Below are 14,757 nucleotides of genomic sequence, written 5' to 3'. Positions count from 1 at the left end.
TGACTAACTGTATTCTATCTATTCAGGTTGAAATGCAATCAAACTTAGACCCTGACTTCAGTGTATGATGAAATGCATTTAATAATACTGCCATTGATTGGTAGCTAAGAATGAGAAAGAGATCTGTTTGATATCGCTATCTCAGTTATGCAGAACTAATTTGATAATACGAAAAGAAACGGAAATTAATTGCGATAATTCTATGGACAATGAAATTGTAGTGGAGCCATTACAGTGCTACTATCTATTGCAGCACCAGAAACGTACATTCCATTTTTGGGGTCGTTTGGAAACATCGACTTACTGAACATACTGATGAAATTACGGTCGTTGTATTGAGTCGAAGGAGAGTCATAAAAAGGCCAAGCCATACAAACTGGTCATGGCATTTGATGGAGTCATGGCCAATTGGATACATCACACTGTATCCAAAAGAGAAGCAGACCCTCCGAATAGTCCTAATGATTTAAAGAGAAATAGTGGGGGCGGATCCGGTGGAAGTGGTGGGGGGAGTGGGGGTGCTGGTGGTGGTAATGCTGGGGGTGTGGCTCCTTTTGAATTCATGAAGAGTGCCTACTTCGTCGTCGTCATTTCTCTATCTATCATTGTGAGTCCTGAGTTTATTTAGGATGTTAATTTGATTAAATTACGAATTATAATTACACATGTTCAATTTAGTATTAGTTATGTATGAGTTTTGTTTATGCAACCATATTGACAGATGCTTGTTGCTATTTGTCTGAGTTTAAGTGATAATGGTTTGATCTTGATTCAGTTTTAGTGTGGTCTGATTATCCTTATCTTTGTCACTCGGTACGCCAGAAGACAGTACGCCAAAGGGCACCTCGACACTCATCTCGTCAAGAGAAAACACAGAAAGGTCAGTCAATGTTTTAAACTAAATCAATAACCAATAAAAGTTAGATGTGAAATGAAACATCGTGATGTTAATTAATCACTGAGCCAACCAAGGAAAATTCTGAAATTTTTATGTAGTTTTTAAGAGTCATGAACCTAGTCTTATATAGGTCTTGGCGATTTTTTGTTTCAGGAAAAAGACTAGAATTATTTACGCTCTAAATTGATTTTTAGCGGTTTGATTTCGGTTTTTTAAGTTCACTTCGTCTCCTTTGTTCAAAGGAGGGAAAACTCACTATCGATCACCAAGAGTAAAAAGATCAAGAAAAACTTGATCGACTGGTTTCGAAAATGGATTTTTGTTCAGATTTCCCAGCGCAATTAAAAATTTTACCTATTGATCCAGTTTTCTCAAATTGAGTTAAATTTCTCACGAGAATGACAATCATGTTTTTCAGGAAATTCATAGAGCTCTAAGGCCATCTATGTTTTTTTTGAAATTCAAAAGTTGAAGGTTTGTTAAAAACAGTCAGTTTTTTTGTTTTCTTGCGTTCATGACTCTTTTCCAACTTACTGTTGGCTATGCGTGAAATTAAATATTTGTTCTAAAATTTTGTTGCTTAATAGAGAAATTTTTGTTCAGCTATGTTGTCGAAAACGGCGGAAAGTAAGTTGAATGTGCTGCTAACTCTATCTATGTGTTGGTGTTCTTCTGTGTGTTTACCTACAATCTAAAATCCTTCTCTGAATATTTATCATTGAGGGGGCATCTGATTTTAACTTCATGTGTAAGCTAACCCCAGTTTGAAACCCTTTCAAATCCACTTCTAACGATTCATTTGGTGTCAGTGGAAATGCAAAAATAAGAATCTTGGCAGGTTGTATTTTTCACTCAAAACCTTGTTGACTATTTTTTTAAATAATTTTGCGTGTAAATGCTCTGTTGTTTTTAGATAGATATTTTGTGCGTGTTAAAGCCATTTGTTCTACCATATTTATCCGTAGCACACTCCTCTGTGCCACGTTTTTAATAAAACAAAAAATTTTAATAATACTTTGGCAACTCATTTGATTTCAACCAATCAGGTGCCAGCACGTATTCGAAAACATTTTCAAAATGAAAATATCTAATTGTGACCGGGAATTTGGAATTTCGATGGCATGAAGATGATGTTTTTTAAGTGGGTTCTGTACTGAATATTTCAAATAGTTACTACTCCGTGTCAGAAATGATTTGAAGTGCCGCTCTGTCTCCGCGTGAAGATATTTTTGATAACTTTGTTAATTGATGAGAAATTTATATCACAAGAAGCCTCCTACATAGCCCAACAAAGTTTAAGAAGAGTTAAATCTCCAAAAACCAGTATAAGAGAAAAAGTTTTTACTTGATAGCCAATAAATGTGATTTTTACTATATAAAACCCAGAATATCTGTTTAAAAACAAATTTTAAACAATTTGCGCAAATTTTTGGAGATTTAACCCTTCTTAAACTTTGTTAGGCTATGTAGGAGGCTTCTTGTGAAATAATTTTCTCATCAATTAACAAAGTAGTTTCAGTGTAATTCTTGATTACTTGAAAAAAGCCAAAATTATCCATTTTTGGGGTGAAATTTTGGTTGAGAATTTCGGAGACAAAATTGCACCATATTAATATTGATGAAATTCCAAGCATTTTTTGTTCTCTTCACTTTTTGTCTAATCTTAACCCAATTTGAAAAAAAATGCGTTTGAAAATTCAAGTTTTGTTTGTTTTGTCCGGATAATTTAAATCAGCACTGTACTTGAGACCTCAAAGTGACAACGGTTTTAAAAAGTAAACGGTTGTTGTGATTTTTTAAAATATAATTTGATGTCACTGTTTTTTCAACGATTCGATTCTAATGTGTTTGACTCGTGTTCTGATTGGCTAGGAGTTGACCCAGGAGATAGCAGTGCAGCAGTTGAGGTCTCACGAGGAGGTGGACTGTGACCCAGTGCTACTCACAGAGTCTCTCAGTGGAGTTCCTGTCAACGAGGAGACTGAGAAGAGTTACTACTTCAGAATGAAGGCACTTGACCAGATACACGATCTAGGTAAATCTAATGTGGAAGCACCTATCGATGTGCGCGACATGCAACTTATATTAAACAAGTCGAAATTATATATCTGTAAGACGATTATAGAAACTAAAACGATGGTTTTTAGACTATCAATTCCGTATTCCGTATCATCAAGCATTCTGTATTGGTTGTTATAGATGACTGCATAGTTCGCAGTTGTAAGAGCGACAATCCTCAAGTACTCAAACAGATTGCCAGAGCTCCAAGGAGTGACCTAAAAAACTACTTCCGCAAAGTCAGGGAACCCATCCATATTGATGATGACCAGAGTTCAGGAGGTAAATCCTTCTCCTCTGGCAAGCGAAAAAGACGCAAGAGCAACCCTCAAGGTCTCTTGCGGGGAGATGATAACAGGAAGTCAGTAGCACACCCGGGTATGACGACCCAGGGACCCCTATGGGGAACAAATCTGGAACTAACCAAGAATTTCAGAATCGAATATGACGTCGCAAGATTTGGTCCTGCAGTTAGTAAAACTAAAACTAAATGGTTGGTCACAGATTGTTCGAAATGATCAGACATTGACTATTTCGTTTTTTGTTTCAGCCATTCAACGCCAACCGATATTCCCAGTACACAGAAGCTTTAAACCAGCTCAAGCAAAGGTTAGATATCCGTATAATGTTCAGGTGTTCAAAACTATGGGTCGACGTATTTAAAGAAAGAAAAAATTAATTTCTCCCAACAAGTACACAACATAAAACAAAATCAAACAAGTTTTATTTATCAACGGCGCTTAGACTAACGAGAGGATAGACAAAGGGAGTCTTAAAATCGTTCTGAGAGCCTCCCCTATTTATGTTTTCCTATTTAAGTTTTCACTGACTATGACTTTCTCTTTTTGTAAAATATTTGAAAATATCTAACTCATTTATTGAAAAGAATGAATCCAGAAGGGCAGTGCAGTTTTTATATGACGTAATTGCATGCTTTTTCGATTTCAAACGTTGTTTGGTCTCCAATCGGTTTGTTGTTTCAGTATAACCAGTCAGTCGAAACCCCTGAAAAACAAGCGACAAGGAGCTGGAGGATCAATGATGGGGGGATCCAAAGCAGTGTCGTCAGTCTCTCACAACAAATCCACATCCGGCGGCCAGAGCTCCCTCTCCAAGGGTCTAGGCGAGTCGGTAGCTTTCGCATCGATATCAGGCGCACCTGTTAAGTCAATCAACAACCAACAGACGTCACATAGAAATCAACATCATAACTTGACCTCAACAGCACAAGCGTTGTTAAATAATCCCAGGTCAAACATACAACACAGAAAACAACAGCAAAGGTCAAAGTTACAGGTCCAACCTTCAGAAGAAGAGTATTTTCAACTCACACCCACAGCATCGGTTAGGTCAGATATTAGTGCAGCTAATGTGAATTCTCTGTCAAGAGAGGGACTGAGGTCATTTCAGAATACAAATTCGAACACGAAGAATAGTTTGAAAGAAAGTCGACCATCAAATAGATACACAACAGATTTGACTACAGGGGTGGCAACGAGTAATACAGTTAATAGTGGCACTGAGTTTCTTGAAAGTAGTGTGGAAGAATCTTCAGATACAGACGCTACAGTGGAAAGGCTGCCTCTTTTGCCCAGAAATGAGTACTCTAATTCTAGTCAACCGAGGGGAAGTGGTATGACTACCAGTACTCTAAACCCTAATCACAGTGTATCTCAAACGCACAAACAAAGATCAACAGGAAGTAGAAGTCATAGCAATTCGAGCAGAAGACGCGAGTCAAATTTGTAAATTTGGAATGACACTGATTTGCAACAAAATTCCTTAGTAATTTCATTTTATAATCTTTTTCGTGAATGCAGTTGCGCGAAATTTTTGAAGTAGTTTTATACAAATTAAACGTTTGATTTAAGCTAGTTAAGTTTTTCATTTACTCGTTTTAGCCAAGCTATATACACCGAGCGCTGCTATTCCAACGAATACGCGATGTGAGGATTTCTGAGCTTGGCCGATTTGCTTTCTCAACATTTTAGTCAAGGCAGTGAAGCGTTTTATAGGGTTAAGTTAGGTTCTAGATTTTTTTTGCAGACACGTATTTTTGAAAAATTCTAAATGATTCCCAAAAAATTTGAGCCATAATCCCAATTGTTATTTAGGATTCGAGTCCCGGCCCAACTGTATTTTTGTCAGTATTTATGAAAATTGCATTGTCGGCCTTTTGTTCATCTGTTTATGTTATGGCGGCTTATCTGTACATGGTCTAATCAGGCTCTATAGTTTTTACAGACGTGGCTTCTATTCCTAAGTTTATAATGGGATTCAAGTCCCGTCCGAACCTTAATTTTTTGAGCATTGTCGGCTTATTCTTTGTCTGTTTATGTTTTGCTTAGTTGCCATTTCAGGGATTTTTTGTGCTGTAACTGATTTTCATTGTATTGCAAATGCTGTTGATTCAATCTGTTATTTATTATTACTAACACAATTATAGTTTTTTGTTTTTAAGAGTCGATGAACGTAGTTCAGACTTTTATGTAGGTGCTGATGATTTTTCTTGTTTTTTTTTTCAGGGAAAGTCTTTAAGTTTGTTTAGGCTCAAATTTACTTTTTCGTGGTTTGACTGTTTTTTTTTTCAAGTTCATTTCATTTCCTTTGTTAAAAGGAAGACAAACTCCACTTTCGAACAGTAAAAGTGAAAAGGTCACGAAAAAAGTGATCGACTACTAGTTTCGGAAGTGGATTTTTTTTCAGATTTTCCAACAAAGTAAAATTTACCCATTGATCCAGTTTTCTCGAAGTCAAAGTGGGTTAAATTAATATTTAAATAATGTCCATAGTAAAATTTTGAAGAGCTTGAAGTGCATCTATTTTTTTCTTTGAAATTAGATGAAGTCACATTCACTTGCGTTTGTTGACTTTTTTCTTGGCTGTCTGTTTCTTTCCCGTTTGTTGACTGTCTGTTGGCTATGTTTTTTCGGTGCATATACAAAACAGTCCCATACAAAACAGTCCCATACAAAAGAGTCCGAAACATCAAAAAAAGGTTCTAAAAAACAGTCCCATACAAAACAGTCCAAAACCAGTTGAATTTCATGACCTTGATCTTTTGGCGCCGACAGAATTGATCTACGCTTTTAAAACTCAAACAGGGGCAATTAAAGATCAAAGAGCCAAATTTGGAACAATAATTTGGATGAAAATCAAAGGACTCATGGTATAGTGGTTAAAGCGTTAGTCTCAAACTCTAGAGATCAAAGGATCGAATCTCCGGCGGCACAAAAAATTTTCTAATTTTCCGAAAAAAGTTGAAATTTGGGTAAATATGATAACGGGTATATCTAGGGTACAACAAAGGGTTCAACCTTAGAGGGTTGGGCGGAGGGAAAAGAAAAATCAACACCTTGTATGTATTCATTATTTTGCCGGTTTCAAATCGACTCTAGCTCAATTTTGAAAAATCAAGGAAATTAATTAACTTGGAAAAATTTTATTGCTTGGCAATATGGAATAAATGTGAAAAATGAAAAGAAAAATCTGATTATAATTTAATATTATAACTGCATCCTTTCAAAAACCCAATGATATCGTTGGGTTGATATGACTTAATCATAGTGATTAAGTTTTTGTCGAGTTTTTGGTATTTAGCTTTTTTGGGTCTGGCTACTTTTTGTCCTGCGCACATTCTTTCCAACAGTATTTCCGCGTTTTTTTGCTCGTCCTGGAACTTCTCGATCAGTTTTGGGAATGATGGATGCTTACTATTGACCAGTTTCACGAAGTTGCTGTTCCAACCTTCTACAGCGTTGTTGGTGCGGGGAAGGTCGTCTTTTACTCTTTGATGGCAACTCCATTGCTCCATATCAAATCTGGGCTTCTGTCGTCCTTGAGAAGTCAGTCTACCAATATATGTGTCCTCGAAATAATTGAAAATCGGTTGACTTTCTTCAGATGCCATACCTTGCAGAAGCTCGAAAGCTGTGGGGACGTCCTCTACGGGTAGAAATGCTGTTGCGAGAAGCATTCGAATAAGTTCGCGAAAATTAAGGTCATTGTTGTAATTGTGAGTATTGCCTGACGACTGAACATGTCGCCAGACACTTTGACTCATATGGAAAAAACAAAACTGAATTTGAGCACTCTGATGGGTAGCTATTATTGAGTTTCGCACAGCTACTTCAAAATCAATTGTGACGCGTCTTTTTTCGCGTCGAACTCTATTTACAGCTTGCTGATTAGCAGAATAACTAGGTAAATGAACAGCTGTTTCTCGGTTCACATCACGTTGGGCTGCGAAAATAGTCTGTCGCGGTGTTACATCGGATACTGCTGCTCGATCTTTAAGTGTTTTTCTGAACTTACGTTTTTCGATGTCAGCTGGATCGGGGAAGTGGCAGTGATCTTTAACGATCTCAACGGAGTCGTCCTTTGTACGCACACGGCCATTGCAGCTACTTTGTCCGCAGCGCCAGGAAAGGGAATTGTCTGCCAGTGTTCTGTGTTTAATATAAGCATACCCTTCAAAAATCAGTAACTCAGAATTTTTGTTTGTAAGTATGATTTCCATCGATAGATAGTGAATTTCGTTTCTATTGAGTGTTGTCAGGTGTTTGAAAATGAAACAGATTGAACAACCTGTCTCTTTTTGCTTAGATTAAAAAAAGAGTCCACTTTCTTAAATTGCGTTAACTTTAATGTTTCGAAGGTTATTGCTCTTATTGAGTGGCCGCTGCTGTTATCTAGGTTGTTCTAATTTCTCTACTATACTACCTATTGTTATCCGGATTAGTTGGTATCAAAATGTGTTTAATATGAGATAAATTTACTTATCAGCTTCTAGAACAATTATCACTTCGATCAATGGGACTGTTTTTTGGACTATTTTTTGGACTATTTTTGGGACTGTTTTGTATGGGACTGTTTTTTTGTACTTTGCTATGTTTTTTCGGACTGTTTTGTATTGGACTGTTTTGTATGGGACTGTTTTGTACAGACACGGTTTTTTCGTTTGAAAGCTTTATTTGGCCTACATGGATTGGGCTTATGTTTTATTGGCTTAATTTGTTCGACGAACTTATTTTTGTTGGAGGGCAGAAATGAGTGTACAAAAATGATGGGTCGGTTGTGGTGAAAAATTTCATGGCTCAAAATTTTTTAGGGCAACACTTTTTATGGCTTTTTCTGCTCAAAAGCTAACCTAATGCTGGTTTTGTTTTTCACTACAGTATCCTGAAATTGAATTTTTCATTTATTCAAAAAATCACGTCTTTACAATCTTTTTTCATGTGTTTGGACATTCGATTAGTTATAAGTTAACACAGTTGATGCATTTTTGTTTTGTCAGATAAACCGAAAAAGATATATGTTTCTTACAACAACACTATAATAAAAACTCGATTTCAGAAATTTTCTAACTCAATATATCTGGCAATTTTTTTGAAATGCACAGTTTGTTCATAATTTGTCTCTATGCTTTCCAATTTATAACATGCAAAGTTGGTGTGGATGCCTTAAGCGTATGATTTTTCAATTGAATACATGCAAAAACTGTCTGTTTCTATTTGGTGCATTTTTTACTGGATAGCATTGGAAGTTTATCAGCATATGTAGCTGCTTTATCGGCCGCTAGTGTTAGTAGGTTTTAAAGCAAAACGCAGCTTCGTGTCAAGATGAAAAAGTGTTAATAATAAAAATTTCCTGAAATTAAGTGAGCTTCAATGTGATATATTTTTTTTCTTTGTAATTCTAAATTTCAAAAAAATCAATCATTTTTTCAGTTTCACCTGAGTTCATTGAATCTTTTGAAGTGTTTGTTGGCCATGTTTTGATTATGGTGCGTTATTTTAAGAAAAATTTGGTAAATAGGTTAATTTCGAGAGAAAAAAAATGGTGTAAATATCATTTTATTGACTCTACCTGAGGTTTTTGCTATTGTAATGTCGAAGGTTTTCGGTTGTAGTCTTTTTTGTGATTGCACCAACAGTGTATTGTTATTCGTCTGTCCTTTTTTCCCGATCAAAGTCGCACAATTTCTTAATTGTTTCTGTGCTAACTTATCGAGTTGAGAGATCGGTGACCTGACTCAGCTGTTGAAATAGTTTTTACCTGCAGTCACTTTTCTTAGGTTTGGAATTTTTTTTACTGTACTAAATGCTGCGCGATTTTTTGCACAAATATTTATTGGTGTTCTATATGTTGGTGTTTTGTTTTTCAGAGTTTGGATATGCCTGCACAGATCTACCTAGGGGACATACCCTCCGAATGCAAAGAAAGAGACGTGGAGGACTTCTTCAGGAAGTATGGCCGCATCGAGAAGATCAGCATGAAGGGCACTTTCGCATTCGTCGTAAGCATGTCATGTCAATTGTTTATGAATCATTTAAAAATATAATCTATTATATATTTAAAGGCGGGCTTCGCTATCTCGCCATGTTTAAGCTTTTTCAACGTATTATTTTTGCATTTTTAACAAAAGAGTTTTTTTCACGTTTAAGCTATATCGTATATTGCAGTGGTTAAGATTTTTTTCGATTTTCCTGTTTGAAATCAGTGTTGATTTCACCAAGTTTGAAAGTAGCAACCCAATAGTTAGATGTTTCAGGATTTCTCCGGATATTGTGATTTTGGCCTCTATATATCAATAAGCAAATCCTTTTAGGCTACGAGATACGGCAGTTTTCGAGATTTTTCAAAAATTTCTAGAAAACTTAATTTTTAAAAAATTCAAGTTCTCAACCCTGTAGTTGGAAACTGTGAGGGTACTCTCAGGAGTTGCGAGTCTTGCCTCTGAATTTGACTGATCAAATCCTTGTAGTTTTCGAGATTTGATGTTTTTTAGGATTTTTTCAAAATTTTTAAAAGAACTTAGATATGAATAATTTCAAAAATTTTGAAGACCCCCCTTTATAGAGAGGCTCTGTCAGGGTACTCCCAGGAGTTGTGAGTTTTTTTTCCAAATTTGACTGCTCAAATCCTTGTAGTTTTTCAGATGTGACGTTTTTGGTGATTTTTTTTTCAAAAAGTTTTCAGAAAACTTAAATTTAATTTTATTTTTTTTGTGAGTTTGATTTTCCGAATTCTGTTGTTGGCAGCTGTCAGAGTATTCTCAAGCTCCCAGGGGTTGCGAATCTTGCCTCCAGATGTGACTGCTCAAGTCTTTGTAGTTTTCCAGATATGACGTTTATCGTTAATTTTTCAAAAACTTTTCAGAAAACTTGTTTTTTTTTTTGAAATCTTGAAGTTTCTAACCCCCTGAAGTTGGGGGCTTTCAGAGTGCTCTCAGGGATTGCGAATATTGCCTCCAATTGTGACTTGCTCAAATCTTTTGGTTGTTTTCAAGATACGACGTTTTTTTCTGGTTTTTTCAAAAAAGTTTTTTTCTTAGAAAACTTAATTTTGAAGTTCCCAACGCTGTAGCTGGGCACTGTAAGAGCTCTCATAAGAGTTGCAAATCTTGCGTCCAAATGCGACTGCCCAATAATTTTTAGATTTCGAGATGTAATGTTTCTTAATTTTTCAAAGATTTTGAAGTTTTTCAAAGAACTTTGATATAAAAAACTTCATGGTTTTTAAAAATTTGAATTGAAAAAACTTGAATAGAAATTTTTTCAAATTTTGAAATTACCAACCCTGTAACTCGGTGCTGTCAGAGTACACACAAAGGATGCTGATTTTTTTTCCATTTTTGCCGTTTTTTATGAGTTGTTGAAAATTCGAAGCACCGTAGGTGCGTTACACGTTAGTGGTATTTAAATACGGAAAATTAAGTACATTAAACAGCAAGATTAGCTGGAGGCATTGCGAGTAGAGCAAAATTTTCCGACCACAACTAATGAAGTTCAAAAAAGACACAAATTAAAAATCGAATGAAAAATAAATACATTTTCTGTTGATTTTTTTCTAGCAAGGGCGACCGAGTTAGGCCAAAAGCTGCAAAAATTAGACTTAAAAATAGCTTAACTCGATATTGTACGAAATCACTTAATTCGATGTACGATATTGTACACGTTATACGATATACGGCAAATTAAACGGAAAAACACTTAGAAGATATGAGATCATCAGTAGCGACCTAGGGTTAAGAGGGGGGGGGGGGGGATTTTCGACCAGAGGTTCGATCCCTGCCTACTTTTGAAAATATCCATGTTTGGCTGAATGACCCAAAAAGTTTCAAGGCGCCTTTGGCGCCCATATATGCTAAGGTTACGGGGGGGGGGGGGGGCGGAGCGGGCGCGAGACCATGATTTTTTTATTTAAGGCTGCTTGATTGTTTGATATAAGAGGCGGCTCAACTCCAACATAAAAATGTTCTCGGGAGTGCAATCAAAAATTATAGTCGAGCAGCAAAAAAAATCTGAGAAGCTTTGAGTGGTTGTTGTAATTGAGTAAGAATTTTGATCTGAAGTTGTACGATTGTACTTTTTTTAACGAAAGCCAAAACTTCCGATTATACGTTTAAGATAGTCGGGTTTTACGATAAGCACGGGTATTGCAACCGAGCTCTAGACTTTTTCCCCATCAACAACTTTGTCCACAGGACTCATCTGGACGTCTGGACTCATCTCTACTTTGATTCGTAATGTATTCAAATTTCTTAGCGTTCCTGGCCAACTTAGGTTGGAGGCAACGAATATAACTGGACGGCAAAGGTCTTGGGTTAGAGTCAGACCAGGACCCCTTTTTTTCAAACGGGAAATATTCTGTTTAAAAAAAAATATGTCACAGAATTATTTGTCTGCTTATCTGTTTTTGTCTTAACTGTCATATCTCGGAATTGTTTTTTTTCTACGCGCATTTTTTAAGTTTTTAGTGTTTTTAGCGTTGTTTTTAGTGTTTGATTCACGTCTACATTTTGTAATTCTATTTACCTTGACTTCATATTTCTTTTGTTTTTTCGCTAATAAAATTCCATGGCCAAAATTGTTTCGGCCTTTTTTTCATTGGCTTAATGACCTTAGTTTGGGAGATTTAAAGATCAACACAGTTTTAGTGCTCCCCTTCGCTTTTTTCAAGTCTGTATTTTTATCAATCTGTTTGTTGAAATTTCATTTTTTTCGTTTGGAAATTTTTTGTCACTTTTTACAAAAATTTTAGTTTTTCTCTGTAAGTTTTCTTAATTTTCAAAATAGGAGTATCGATTGAAAGACCGCTTAATCCTCTGTGTGTCTGCACTTTTCCCTAAAGTCTTTTTTCACTTGACCCCTCTGTCTACAGCCTTCGAAAAGTGTGGAGGAATATTTGACCCATATTTTTTTCGTATTCTCGAAAACTACTGCTCTCAAATATGAGTTTTTGGTTTAAATGGATAGAACTGTTTTGAAAAGCTCCCCTGCATAAGTGGCTACGACCAATTTTTTTTGACACATAAAGTTATGGCCCTCGAAGTAGTCAAATTTTTGATTTTTGACCGTTTTTTGGATCTTTTTGACTTTTCTCGGTAAATAACCTCTCAAATCTGATATTGTGAGTTCGATGAGATTACAGATAGTGGGAAGTTCCTCTGGACTAATGGACTCAAAGACTCGCTAAAAGTTTTACTCAAGAAGTTATCGCGATCTGAAAATTAAAATTTTTCATTTTTTGACCGTTACTGAAACTTTAAGTATTCTCGATAACAGCTCTGCCATGTTTGAGATTTTGGGTTAAACCCAAAATCTCAGATTTGGGAGGGCAGTTCTCGAGAAAAGTAATAAAAAACAATCAAAAGTTCAAAATTCCGACGGCCAAAACTTGTGGTGCCAGAAAAATTTGGGCGTACTTGCCTAAAAAAATGTGCTTCCCACAAGCCGTTCATCGAATAAATGAACGGCTTTTGGGAAGCACATTTTTTTAGGCAAGTACGCTCAGTTTTTTTTGACACCAGAAGTTATGGCCGTCGAAATTTTGAACTTTTGACTGTTTTTTATTACTTTTCTCGAGAACTGCCCTCCCAAATCTGAGATTTTGGGTTTAATCGAAATAACAGGTTGCGTGAGTTCCTTCTTTTTAAGCGGCTACACCCTATTTTTTATTAGAACAAGTTATGTTTCTTGGAAATGTCAAATGTTTGATTTGTTAACGGTTTTTTGGAAATATCCTGATAAATCTAATATAGGTTTAATCGAGCAACAGGTTGTTGAAAGCCTACCTTGAACCCCGCTTCGGTCACGGCTGGAGGGGTCCTAGTGTCATCCGCCTCCTCAAGGTGGGACCGGCTGCGGCAAAATGGATGACATCCCCCCTCCCCCACGGTTGGTCCTGCACTGAGCAGGCCGGGGGCAAATAAAAAAAAAAAAAAGCCTACCTTTATAATTGGCTATGCTGTTTTTTAAGAAAGAAGTTATGGCATTCAAAGAAGTCAAAGAAACTTTTTGACTCAGCGAAAACTACCGTGCCAATTCTCAGGTTGTGTTCAATTAAGAAACCCGGATGTGGGAATCTTCTCTGCTTGAGCGGCCACTGCCTATTTTTGGGTAGTCTTGACCGTTTTTTAGAACTTTTGACAGTTTAAAACTTTTTGATTTTTTTAAATTTACACCATCAAATCTGAGATGAAAAGTTCAATTGAAAGAACCGGAGGCGATAATTGTTCTTGCAAAAGCGACACCTCCTTAATTTTTTTTGTAAGAGAAATGCTATCTCCTTGGGAAAAATGATTATCTCAAAATTTTTTACGCTTCTCTTTTATTCTACTAGAGAAACAACTAAGGTTTTGTGCAAAGTCCAATTTTTGAAATCACATTTTTCGTGCAACATCAGTGTAGCAAAGACATTCAATATCAAACACGTGCCTAGAGCTTTAGCTGGGCACCTAGTTGTTTTTTTTATCGAGCCATACCAAATTTTTGGTTCGCCTAGTTTTAACATTCAAATTTGTTTGATCTATATTTTTTTATATTTGTTGTATCGCAAGCGGTGCGAAGCTCCGCTTCGCCTCTGTGTTTATTATATGTCAATTCACCGAGCTAAATCAATGTGAAAATTGCCTTAGATTTGATCTGAGAGTTCAGTATCGTTCGTAAATTTCTGGTCATTTAGTCCAGAAAAACGGGAAGTTCAGACCCGTTTTTCTGGAACGAAACCGACAACTTGTTTTGGAATCTGAATCACGGCTGAAAGGGCTTTAATATGATAATCCTTACTTGAACCTCTATGAGCTTTATTTTAAGTAGTCAAATTCAGAGGTACAAAAATCTTATTTTGCTCATAGTTCCTTCCCATTTCGTGAATTGGGCGCAACAATAAATTTCTAATGCGTGCTAAAAATGAGGTTCTAAAAATATTGCCAATCAATTTGGTTGATTGGCATTATTTATTGCAAAGTTTTACCTAGTAATGCTTTTTTGCTCCTAAATATCAGCTCAAGTTAAGTAGCGGTTCTCTGAGAAGTGTTTATAGTGGTTTTCTTTTGATTCGATTAGGCTTGCGAAGTTTCAGCCATAATCTTTCAAATCCCATTTTAGGATTTTGAGGACGGACGTGACGGCGATGATGCCATCCGAGACCTAGACGGCAGGCGACTCCTGGGAGTGCGAGTGAGGGTGGAGCGGGCGAGGGGAACCCCTCATGGAAGTGACAGATACGAGTACGACGACTACAGAGGGGGCGGAGGAGGAGGAGGTGGACGTGGCAGAGAGAGAAGGCGCACCCCCATTTGGCTCGACAAGTAAAGCCCTTTTGTTAATTTCTCGCGGTGACCTGGCTTTTTTAGGTCTCAAAAATCAAAATTTACCAATTCTATTAGCAAAACTTAAATGACTTTTCTCAACGTTTTTTTGACGACGTCTGGGTAAAATTTAAGAACTAGTTTCAATTTTTAGTGTTTTGAAAACTTTCCAGTGGCATGCATCCTGTGCATTTTGGCTTCTGCC

At 36.5% G+C, this 14,757-nt stretch overlaps 2 protein-coding genes across 3 annotated transcripts; both read left to right on the top strand.

The window, feature by feature from the left end:
* LOC134846447 (uncharacterized) lies at positions 1 to 4,847 on the top strand. 2 transcript variants are annotated; one of them, XM_063863803.1, is made up of 7 exons: positions 1 to 607; positions 782 to 880; positions 1,502 to 1,525; positions 2,771 to 2,933; positions 3,098 to 3,426; positions 3,507 to 3,565; positions 3,940 to 4,847. In XM_063863803.1, exons 1-7 carry the CDS (start codon positions 383 to 385, stop codon positions 4,703 to 4,705), a joined length of 1,665 nt encoding a protein of 554 aa, XP_063719873.1. In that variant the 5' UTR covers positions 1 to 382; the 3' UTR covers positions 4,706 to 4,847. The 2 variants fall into 2 exon arrangements, with proteins under 2 accessions (XP_063719873.1, XP_063719874.1); XM_063863804.1 differs by lacking the exon at positions 1,502 to 1,525.
* Positions 4,848 to 9,131: 4,284 nt separating this feature from the next.
* Positions 9,132 to 14,556, top strand: LOC134846701 (serine-arginine protein 55-like). The gene is made up of 2 exons (XM_063864086.1): positions 9,132 to 9,254; positions 14,350 to 14,556. Exons 1-2 carry the CDS (start codon positions 9,132 to 9,134, stop codon positions 14,554 to 14,556), a joined length of 330 nt encoding a protein of 109 aa, XP_063720156.1.
* The last annotated feature ends 201 nt before the right edge of the window (positions 14,557 to 14,757 follow it).

This window comes from Symsagittifera roscoffensis, chromosome 5, assembly GCF_963678635.1.
Source record: "Symsagittifera roscoffensis chromosome 5, txSymRosc1.1, whole genome shotgun sequence".
Lineage (NCBI taxonomy): Eukaryota > Metazoa > Xenacoelomorpha > Acoela > Convolutidae > Symsagittifera > Symsagittifera roscoffensis.
This window is presented reverse-complemented; position numbering and strand designations above follow the sequence as displayed.

Coding starts and splice junctions, on each gene's coding strand:
- LOC134846701 (XM_063864086.1), top strand. CDS start 9,132: ATGCCTGCACAGATCTACCTAGGGGACATACCCTCCGAATGCAAAGAA. Junction 9,255..14,349: donor AGGGCACTTTCGCATTCGTC/GTAAGCATGTCA, acceptor ATCCCATTTTAG/GATTTTGAGGACGGACGTGA.
- LOC134846447 (XM_063863803.1), top strand. CDS start 383: ATGGCATTTGATGGAGTCATGGCCAATTGGATACATCACACTGTATCC. Junction 881..1,501: donor TCAAGAGAAAACACAGAAAG/GTCAGTCAATGT, acceptor ATTTTTGTTCAG/CTATGTTGTCGAAAACGGCG. Junction 3,427..3,506: donor TCGCAAGATTTGGTCCTGCA/GTTAGTAAAACT, acceptor TTTTTGTTTCAG/CCATTCAACGCCAACCGATA.